The sequence below is a fragment of the Elephas maximus genome, chromosome 7 (genome assembly GCF_024166365.1).
Source record: "Elephas maximus indicus isolate mEleMax1 chromosome 7, mEleMax1 primary haplotype, whole genome shotgun sequence".
NCBI classification, from domain to species: domain Eukaryota; kingdom Metazoa; phylum Chordata; class Mammalia; order Proboscidea; family Elephantidae; genus Elephas; species Elephas maximus.
The window spans coordinates 119,850,414-119,861,529 of NC_064825.1; the positions used below are offsets into that span (position 1 = coordinate 119,850,414).

The 11,116-nt window shown below is 40.5% G+C and overlaps 1 protein-coding gene across 1 annotated transcript; it reads right to left on the bottom strand.

The window, feature by feature from the left end:
- Positions 1-9,439: 9,439 nt before the first annotated feature.
- Positions 9,440-10,384, bottom strand: LOC126080833 (olfactory receptor 5B12-like). Its single transcript, XM_049892019.1, has one exon. The coding sequence runs from the start codon at positions 10,382-10,384 to the stop codon at positions 9,440-9,442; it is 945 nt and encodes a 314-aa protein (XP_049747976.1).
- Positions 10,385-11,116: the final 732 nt, after the last annotated feature.

An 11,116-nucleotide genomic window follows, 5' to 3' on the forward strand; every position in this document is an offset into this window, starting at 1 on the left:
GCGTTCCAGCCGGGACGCGCAGTCGAGGCTCAGGCCCGGGGAGCTGCTCCGCTCTCCTGAGCTGACCCCGGGGGGGGGAGCCCACCCGGTTCGCGGGAGCGGTGCGCAACGCGGCTGGCGGGACGGGGAGTCCCCGGGAGGCAGCGACTGATTTTGGAGACGGGAGTGCACCGTCCCAGTAGGGGAGCCCTAACCTTGGGGGTGGGGCTGACAGCAGAGGATCTGACCGTGAGGCCAGCGGGCCAGACCCCCCGGGGGGCAATCTCCACACAGCCGGTACACATAGGCGACGCACCCTGTGGAAATCTCAGATATAAGAGTCATTCCAAGTAAGACAAACAACTCTGGCTATATTCTGAGGTGCTACAATCCTAGCTCACTGATCCCTCCCCCACCCTCCCCAGGCGGCTCCATTAACATCTGAATAGCCTGAGCCAGAGGGAGAACTCTGATAGGGATCTGACGGCATTTTTTTTTTAGCGGATTTTCTGGAAAAACTAGTTTCCCAGTGATGGCTCGGAGACAGCAGTCCATATCAAACCACATAAAGAAGCAGACCATGACAGCTTCTCCAACCCCCCAAACAAAAGAATCAAAATCTTTCCCAAATGAAGATACAATCCTGGAATTATCAGATGCAGAATATAAAAAACTAATTTACAGAATGCTTCAAGACATCTCAAATGAAATTAGGCTAACTGCAGAAAAAGCCAAGGAACACACTGATAAAACTGTTGAAGAACTCAGAAAGATTATTCAAGAACATAGTGGAAAAATTAATAAGTTGCAAGAATCCATAGAGAGACAGCATGCAGAAATCCAAAAGATTAACAATAAAATTACAGAATTAGACAATGCAATAGGAGGTCAGAGGAGCAGACTCGAACAATTAGAATGCAGACTGGGACATCTGGAGGACCAGGGAATCAACACCAACATAGCTGAAAAAAAATCAGATAAAAGAATTAAAAAAAATGATGAAACCCTAAGAATCATGTGGGACTCTATCAAGAAGGATAACTTGCGAGTGATTGGAGTCCCAGAACAGGGAGGGGGGACAGAAAACACAGAGAAAATAGTTGAAGAACTCCTGACACAAAACTTCCCTGACATCATGAAAGACGAAAGGATATCTATCCAAGATGCTCATTGAACCCCATTTAAGATTGGTCCAAAAAGAAAAACACCAAGACATATTATCATTAAACTCACCAAAACCAAAGATAAACAGAAAATTTGAAAAGCAGTCAGGGAGAAAAGAAAGGTTTCCTTCAAGGGAGAATCAATAAGAATAAGTTCAGACTACTCAGCAGAAACCATGCAGGCAAGAAGGGAATGGGACGACGTATACAGAGCACTGAACGAGAAAAACTGCCAATCAAGGATCATATATCCAGCAAAACTCTCTCTGAAATATGAAGGAGAAATTAAGATATTTACAGATAAACACAAGTTTAGAAAATTTGCAAAAACCAAACCAAGGCTGCAAGAAATGCTAAAAGAGATTGTTCAGTCAGATGACCAATAATATCAGGTACCAGCACAATACAAGGTCACAAAACAGAAAGTCTTGATATCAACTCAAATAGGGAAAGCACAAAAACAAACAAATTAAGATTAATTCTAAAAAATAAATAAATAAAATAAAATAATACACATAACAGGGAATCATGGAAATCAATAGGTAAAAGATCACAATAATAAAAAAGAGGGACTAAATATAGGAGGCATTGAACTGCCAGATGGAGAGTGATACAAGGCGATATAGAACGATACAAGTTAGGGTTTTACTTAGAAAAATAGGGGTAAATAATAAGGTAACCACAAAAAGGAATATCAACTCCATAACTCAAGATAAAAACCAAGAAAAACGTAACGACACAACTAACATAAAGTTAAACATTATGAAAATGAGGATCTCACAATCTACTAAGAAAAATGTCTCAGCACAAAAAAGTATGTGGAAAAATGAAATGGCCAACAACACACATGAAAAGGCATCAAAATGACAGCACTAAAAACTTATTTATCTATAATTACGCTGAATGTAAATGGACTAAATGCACCAATAAAGAGACAGAGAGTAACGGACTGGATAAAGAAACACGATCCATCTATATGCTGCCTACAAGAGACACACTTTAGACTTAGAGACACAAACAAACTAAAACTCAAAGGATGGAAAAAAATATATCAAGCAAACAATAAGCAAAAAAGAAGAGGAGTAGCAATATTAATTTCTGACAAAATAGACTTTAGACTTAAATCCACCACAAAGGATAAAGAAGGACACTACATAATGATAAAAGGGACAATTGATCAGGAAGACATAACCATATTAAATATTTATACACCCAATGACAGGGCTGCAAGATACATAAATCAAATTTTAACAGAACTGAAAAGTGAGATAGACACCTCCACATTTATAGTAGGAGACTTCAACACACCACTTTAGGAGAAGGACAGGACATCCAGTAAGAAGCTCAATAGAGACACGGAAGACCTACTTACAACAATCAACCAACTTGACCTCATTGACTTATACAGAACTCTCCACCCAACTGCTGCAAAATATACTTTTTTTTCTAGCGCACATGGAACATTCTCTAGAATAGACCACATATTAGGTCATAAAATAAATCTTTGCCGAGTCCAAAACATCGAAATATTACAAAGCATCTTCTCAGACCACAAGGCAATAAAACTAGAAATCAATAACAGAAAAACTAGGGAAAAAAAATCAAATACTTGGAAAATGAACAATACCCTGCTGAAAAAAGACTGGGTTATAGAAGACATCAAGGAGGGAATAAGGAAATTCATAGAAAGCAACGAGAATGAAAATACTTCCTATCAAAACCTCTGGGACACAGAAAAAGCAGTGCTCAGAGGCCAATTTATATCGATAAATGCACACATACAAAAAGAAGAAAGAGCCAAAATCAGAGAACTGTCCCGACAACTTGAACAAATAGAAAGTGAGCAACAAAAGAACCCATCAGGCACCAGAAGAAAACAAATAATAAAAATTAGAGCTGAACGAAATGAATTAGAGAACAGAAAAACAATTGAAAGAATTAACAAAGCCAAAAGCTGGTTCTTTGAAAAAATTAACAAAATTGATAAACCATTGGCCAGACTGACTAAAGAAATACAGGAAAGGAAACAAATAACCCGAATAAGAAACGAGAAGGACCGCGTCACAACAGAGCCGAATGAAATGAAAAGAATCATTTCAGATTACTACGAAAAATTGTACTCTAACAAATTTGAAAACCTAGAAGAAATGGATAAATTCTTGGAAAAACACTACCTACCTAAACTAAAACATTCAGAAGTAGAACAACTAAATAGACCCATAACAAAAAAAGAGATTGAAACGGTAATCAAAAAACTTCCAACAAAAATAAGTCCTGGCCCGGACAGCTTCATTGCAGAGTTCTACCAAACTTTCAGTGAAGACTTAACACCACTACTACTGAAGGTATTTCAAAGCATAGAAAAAGACGGAATACTACCCAACACATTCTATGAAGCTACCATCTCCCTGATACCAAAACCAGGTAAAGACATTACAAAAAAAGAAAATTTTAGACCTATATCCCTCATGAACATAGGTGCAAAAATCCTCAACAAAATTCTAGCCAATAGAATCCAACAACACATCAAAAAAATAATTCACCCTGATCAAGTGGGATTTATACCAGGTATGCAAGGCTGGTTTAATATCAGAAAAACCATTAATGTAATCCATCACATAAATAAAACAAAAGACAAAAACCACATGATCTTATCAATTGATGCAGAAAAGGCATTTGACAAAGTCCAACACCCATTTATGATAAAAACTCTTACCAAAATAGGAATTGAAGGAAAATTCCTCAACATAATAAAGGGTATGCAAAGCCAACAGCCAACATCACTCTAAATGGAGAGAACCTGAAAGCATTTCCCTTGAGAACGGGAACCAGACAAGGATGCCCTTTATCACCGCTCTTATTCAACATCGTGCTGGAAGTCCTAGCCAGGGCAATTAGGCTAGACAAAGAAATAAAGGGTATCCGGATTGGCAAGGAGGAAGTAAAGCTATCACTATTTGCAGATGACATGATCGTATACACGGAAAACCCTAAGGAATCCTCCAGAAAACTACTGAAACTAATAGAAGAGTTTGGCAGAGTCTCAGGTTATAAAATAAACATACAAAAATCACTTGGATTCCTCTACATCAACAAAAAGAACACCGAAGAGGAAATAACCAAATCAATACCATTCACAGTAGCACCCAAGAAGATAAGATACTTAGGAATAAATCTTACCAAGGATGTAAAAGAACTATACAAAGAAAACTACAAAGCTCTACTACAAGAAATTCAAAAGGACATACTTAAGTGGAAAAACATACCCTGCTCATGGATAGGAAGACTTAACATAGTAAAAATGTCTATTCTACCAAAGGCCATCTATACATATAACGCACTTCCGATCCAAATTCCAATGTCATATTTTAAGGGGATAGAGAAACAAATCACCAATTTCATATGGAAGGGAAAGAAGCCCCGGATAAGCAAAGCATTACTGAAAAAGAAGAAGAAAGTGGGAGGCCTCACTCTACCTGATTTCAGAACCTATTATACAGCTACAGTAGTCAAAACAGCCTGGTACTGGTACAACAACGGGCACATAGACCAATGGAACAGAATTGAGAATCCAGATATAAATCCATCCATGTATTAGCAGCTGATATTTGACAAAGGACCAGTGTCAGTTAATTGGGGAAAAGATAGTCTTTTTAACAAATGGTGCTGGCATAACCGGATATCCATTTGCAAAAAAATGAAACAGAACCCATACCTCACACCATGCACAAAAACTAACTCCAAGTGGATCAAAGACCTAAACATAAAGACTAAAACGATAAAGATCATGGAAGAAAAAATAGGGACAACCCTAGGAGCCCTAATACAGGGCATAAACAGAATACAAAACATTACCAAAAATGATGAGGAGAAACCAGATAACTGGGAGCTCCTAAAAATCAAACACCTATGCTCATCTAAAGACTTCACCAAAAGAGTAAACAGACCACCTACAGACTGGGAAAGAATTTTCAGCTATGACATCTCAGACCAGCACCTGATCTCTAAAATCTACATGATTCTGTCAAAACTCAACCACAAAAAGACAAACAACCCAATCAAAAAGTGGGCAAAGGATATGAACACACATTTCACTAAAGAAGATATTCAGGCAGCCAACAGATACATGAGAAAATGCTCCCGATCATTAGCCATTAGAGAAATGCAAATTAAAACTATGATGAGATTCCATCTCACACCAACTAGGCTGGCATTAATCCAAAAAACACAAAATAATAAATGTTGGAGAGGCTGCGGAGAGATTGGAACTCTCATACACTGCTGGTGGGAATGTAAAATGGTACAACCACTTTGGAAATCTATCTGGCGTTATCTTAAACAGTTAGAAATAGAACTACCATACAACCCAGAAATCCCACTCCTCGGAATATACCCTAGAGATACAAGAGCCTTCACAGAAACAGATATATGCACACCCATGTTTATTGCAGCTCTGTTTACAATAGCAAAAAGCTGGAAGCAACCAAGGTGTCCGTCAACGGATGAATGGGTAAATAAATTGTGGTATATTCACACAATGGAATACTACGCATTGATAAAGAACAGTGACGAATCTCTGAAACATTTCATAACATGGAGGAACCCGGAAGGCATTATGCTGAGCGAAATGAGTCAGAGGCAAAAGGACAAATATTGTATAAGACCACTATTATAAGATCTTGAGAAATAGTATAAACTGAGAAGAACACATACTTTTGTGGTTACGAAGGGGGGAGGGAGGGAGGGAGGGAGGGAGAGGGCTTTTTATTGATCAATCAGTAGATAAGAACTGCTTTGGGTGAAGGGAAAGACAACACTCAATACAAGGAAGGTCAGCCCAATTGGACTGGACTAAAAGCAAAGAGGTTTCTGGCATAAAATGAATGCTTCAAAGGTCAGCGGAGCAGGGGTGGGGGTCTGGGGAACATGGTTTGAGGGGACTTCTAAGTCAATGGGCAAAATAATTCTATTATGAAAACATTCTGCATCCCACTTTGAATTGTGGCGCCTGGGGTCCTAAATGCCAACAAGCGGCCATCTAAGATACATCAATTGGTCTCAACCCACCTGGAGCAAAGAAGAATGAAGAACACCAAGGTCACATGACAACTAAGAACCCAAGAGACAGAAAGGGTCACATGAACCAGAGACCTACATCATCCTGAGACCAGAAGAACTAGTTGGTGCCCGGCCACAATCGATGACCGCCCTGTCAGGGAGCACAACAGACAACTCCTGAGGGAGCAGGAGATCAGTGGGATGCAGACCCCAAATTCTCATAAAAAGACCATACTTAATGGTCTGACTGCGACTAGAGGAATCCTGGCGGCAATGCTTCCCAGACCTTCTGTTGGCACAGGACAGGAACCATCCCCGAAGACAACTCATCAGACATGAAAGGGACTGGTGGGGCGGGGAGAGATGCTGATGAAGAGTGAGCTAATTAAATCAGGTGGACACTGGAGAGTGTGTTGGCAACTCTTGACTGGAGGGGGGATGGGAAGATAGAGAGAGAGGGAAGATGGCAAAATTGGCATGAAACGAGAGACTGAAAGGGTTGACTCAATAGGGGGAGAGCAAGTGGGAGAAGGGAGTAAGACGTATGTAAACTTACATGTGACAGACTGATTGGAATTGTAAATGTTCACTTGAAGCTTAATAAAAGTTAATTAAAAAAAAAAAAAACAATGGGCCCACGGGTAGCACACATGGTTAAGTGTTTGACTACTAACTAAAAGACTGGAGGTTCAAACTCACCTAGAGGTAGCTCAGAAAGAAATCCCTAGAGATCTGCTTCTGAAAGATTACAGCTATGAAAACCCATAGGGAGCACAGTTCTACTCTGACACACTTGGGTTTGCTGTGAGTTGGAATTGATTCTGCTCAAGAGAAGCAGGTAGTAGTAGTATTTGTTGTTGTTGTTAGGTGCCATTGAGTTCTTTCAACTCATATGACAGAGTAAAACTTCTCATAGGGTTTTCTTGGCTATAATCTTTACGGAATAAGATCACCAGGTCTTTCACCCACAGAGCTGCTAGGTGCATTTGAATTTCCAACCTTTTGATTAGCAGCTGAGCACTTAACCGTGTGCACCACCAGGGCTCCACATAGTCGTAGTAGTCATAGTACTAAACCTGCTGCTGTCGAGTCAATTCCTACTCATAATGACTCTACAGGACAGAGTAGAACTGTCCCATAGGGTTTCAAAGGCTTGAGCTATTTTTGCCTTTCCTGATGCTTGCATTCCTAATAAATAATCCAGAGAGAAACTTCTAGTTGTAAAATTCATTGATCATTTTTACCAAGAAGTGGCAGAAGTGCATTTAACAGGATGTGTTTAAGTTGTTACATTATTCTGTTGCTGTCCAACACAGGGTGTTAAAAAAAAATTCTTTTTGGTGTTAAAAAAAAAAAAAAAAATTAGAGCTGATTAAATCCCTGACTAAATTTTCCTGCTGTGTGTGCTGCTCAACTCCATGTGACTAACACCTCACACCCACCCATCACGACTGGAAAGGCCAGGGCAGGGAGGCTGTCAGGGCACATATACATCTTTTAATATCCCCTTCCTGTTTCTTCTCAGTGAAGCAATGGGACATTTGGGATTTGATGATGGTGAGCACATCAGATTTTAAGGTTTATTCCTAAAAGTGGATGTTCACTGGAGCATGCAAATTTTCCAGCTTGGCTTCTTTATTCAAGTGAAGATTCCCATTATGTAGCAGAAAGCTTCTAGAAAACAAGGATAACAAGCCTTCCCAAATAACGAATGCTTCATTGTAAGTAATGGAAACACATGGACAGAACAGGAGGGCTCCAGGCCCTCCTATATTCCTGTGACAGCCTCAAAAGTTAGAATTGTTTAATATGCTCCTACTTAGAGCTGTGATGAAAGGGTAAGGATTTGGGACAGCTTCGCATTATCAACAATGAAGGAGATTTAGAAAGCTCAAGGAAAATACAAGGTCAATAACATTCAGATTCTGTCATGTTCCTTGCAGCCCTTCTAATGCTTTAATTACAAACATAATTGTGTTATATTGAGAAGTCTAGTGGTCCTTGAAAAAGTGGATTTTTTTAATCTTAATATTGTTTACGCCCACTGCAGTGCATTGTGGACATTCAGCAATTGTTAGCTGAACTAAACTGGAAAGGATGTGTTTTGGAGTCCCAAAGAATTGGGCTCAAATTCTGGGTCTGTCAGCTTCTACCTATGGAATTTCACATCTGAACCTCTTTTTCCTCCTCCCTATGTGGTTGCCCATCTCATAGTTAGTGTGGGAATGGAATAAGACAGCATATGCAAATAATTTAGTAGCCACTAGGTAATAAATGAAGTCTGTGGGTGGCATAAATGGTTAAGCTCTAGGCTATTAACTAAAAGGCTGGTAATTCAAAATTACCCAGAGGCATCTTGGAAGAAAGGCCTGATGACCTGCTTCCAAAAGGTCACAGTCGTGAAAATGCTATGGAGGGCAATTCTACTCTGCAACACAGGGGGTCGCCATGAGCCAGGTAAGCAGCTGAACATTTAACTGTTTGCACCACTCAGATAAGGAACAGATGTGGATACATTTTTGGATGGACGAAACCCTTGCATTCTGAACTTTGTTATCTGAAATTCAGGAACTAAATAGATTTAGATTACATGGCATCCCTCATCACCCAAACTCACCATTGGAATTATTGCTGTATAAGTTCAGGATCCAGGTAGATGTTGACAATTAGGGATAATTCTACAGATTTCTGGGCTCCATCACAGATACACTAAATCAGGTGATCTGGAATTAGTTCCTAGGAATGTGCATTTAAATATTATCTCACAGTGATTTTTTTGAGCACTAATATCTAAGAGCCACAGCTCTATGCTCTGCACAAGAATCACGGAGTTCTTTTGAATTCTGAATTGCAAATGTAATTCCGGAGTCATACACTTATAACGTTTACCTCCAAATCACTTTAGACCAATAGAGTAACACAGTGTGGAATCCTATAGCACTTAGGATAATAATTTTGATGTTAAGGTAGAAGTAGAATCCTATTTCTGGAAAAAGACTTCAAATTTTCTCCAACCTAGTCGTATTACCAAATATGAATAGAACAGACCTCATGTGGGAAGTAATTTCTCAGAGATATTCAAGAAAATAATTAAGCTTACAGCCCCTGAAAACCCTATGGAGTACAGTTCTACGCTGACACACACGGCATTGCCATGAGTTAGAATTGTCTCAATGGTAGCAGGGTAGAGGTCCAATAGAAGCTTTACATGGTTGGCATGCTACTTCTCATTAAGAGGCTCAACCCAATGAAGACTTTACTTTTTCAACAACCTTTTTGAATGCGCTCTTGACTTCCTTGTTCCTCAGGCTGTAAACCAGAGGGTTCAGCATGGGGATGATCATGGTGTAGAACACAGATGCCATTTTGTCTGTGTCCATGGAATGACTGGAACTTGGCTGTAAGTACATGAAGATGATTGTCCCATAGAGGATGGTAACAGTGGTAAGGTGGGAAGCACAGGTGGAAAAGGCCTTCTTTCTTCCCTCAGCTGAGTGCATTCTCAGGATAGCAATAAAAATGAACAGGTAAGAGTTCAAGATAACCAAGAGAGTAAAAAAGACATTGCAAGCTGCCAAGGTGAAGAGTACAATCTCATTTGTGTAGGTATCAGAACAAGAGAGAGCCAGCAGTGGGGGGATGTCACAGAAGAAGTGATTAACCACATTGGAATGACAGAAGGAGAGGTGGAATGTGAAGGCCACATGGATGGAGGATTGCAGGAGTCCACAGACGTAGGAGCCAGTGACCAGTAGAGCACACACAGTACTTGTCATGGTGGTGGTGTAACGTAGGGGTTTACACACTGCTGCGTAGCGGTCAAAGGCCATTGAGGTCAGGAGGAAACTTTCAGTAATAGCAAAGGCTACAAAGAAGAACATCTGGGCAGCACATGCATTGTAGGAGATGATCTTATCTCCTGTGAGGAACCCCACTATCACCTTGGGAGTGACTGCCGAGGCATAAACACAGTCCACCAGGGAGAGGTTACTGAGGAAAAAGTACATGGGGGTGTGGAGACGAGAGTCTAACAGAATGAACACCATCATCCCCAGGTTCCCAACCAGAGTGATGAAGCAAAAGAGTGTGAAGATTAAAAACAAAGGGACCTGCAGCTCTATGGCATCTGTTAGGCCCACAAAAATGAATTCAGTCACTTCTGATAAGTTCTCCATCAACGCCATCGGTGAATCAGCATATGAAGTACCTACGGCTAGATGAGATAACACAAGATAATGCTGTTTGAGCATTACCTTGAGAACTGAAGTGTGGCCAGAGTCTCTCCCCACTAAATCTTTATTTTTCTCAGAGGCTGACGTTTTCCTCTCCCAACTTTACCTGTGCTTTATTTCTGAGGAGGAAGAGTAGAGGGAGGCAGAAGAGTTACTGTTATACTCCCCCAGAGACCGGCACGAGAGAGAAGTCCCTAGGTGGTGCAAACTGTTAATATGCTCGGTTGCTAACTGAAAGGTTGGAAGTTCGAGTCCACCAGAGGCACCTCAGAATAAAGGCCTGGAGATCTATTGCTGAAAAATCAGCCATAGAAAATCTACTCTGACACACGAAGGGGTTGGCATGAATCAGAGTTAACTCACTGGTACCTGGTTTTTTAGAGGCTCCGGATCCCCAACCATGCCACATGCCCCCAGCCATGTCACGGCAGGTTCTGTTGTGCTTACCTCCAGCTCATGGCTTATTGTGGCTGTCATGATTATAGAATGAGAGTCCATCTCAATACAAAAGCTACTTCTGGTCCTTGAATCTTGAATCTTTCACTTCTCCTTGATCAACAATCCTTCACATTCAAGGCAGGCTATGATATGACCCTTGTTTTTAAGGGCAGCCTAGTGGGAAAAACCTGTATACAAACAGGTATGTTAATCATAATGCATTGCCTCAGGAGAGGTATGCCCAGG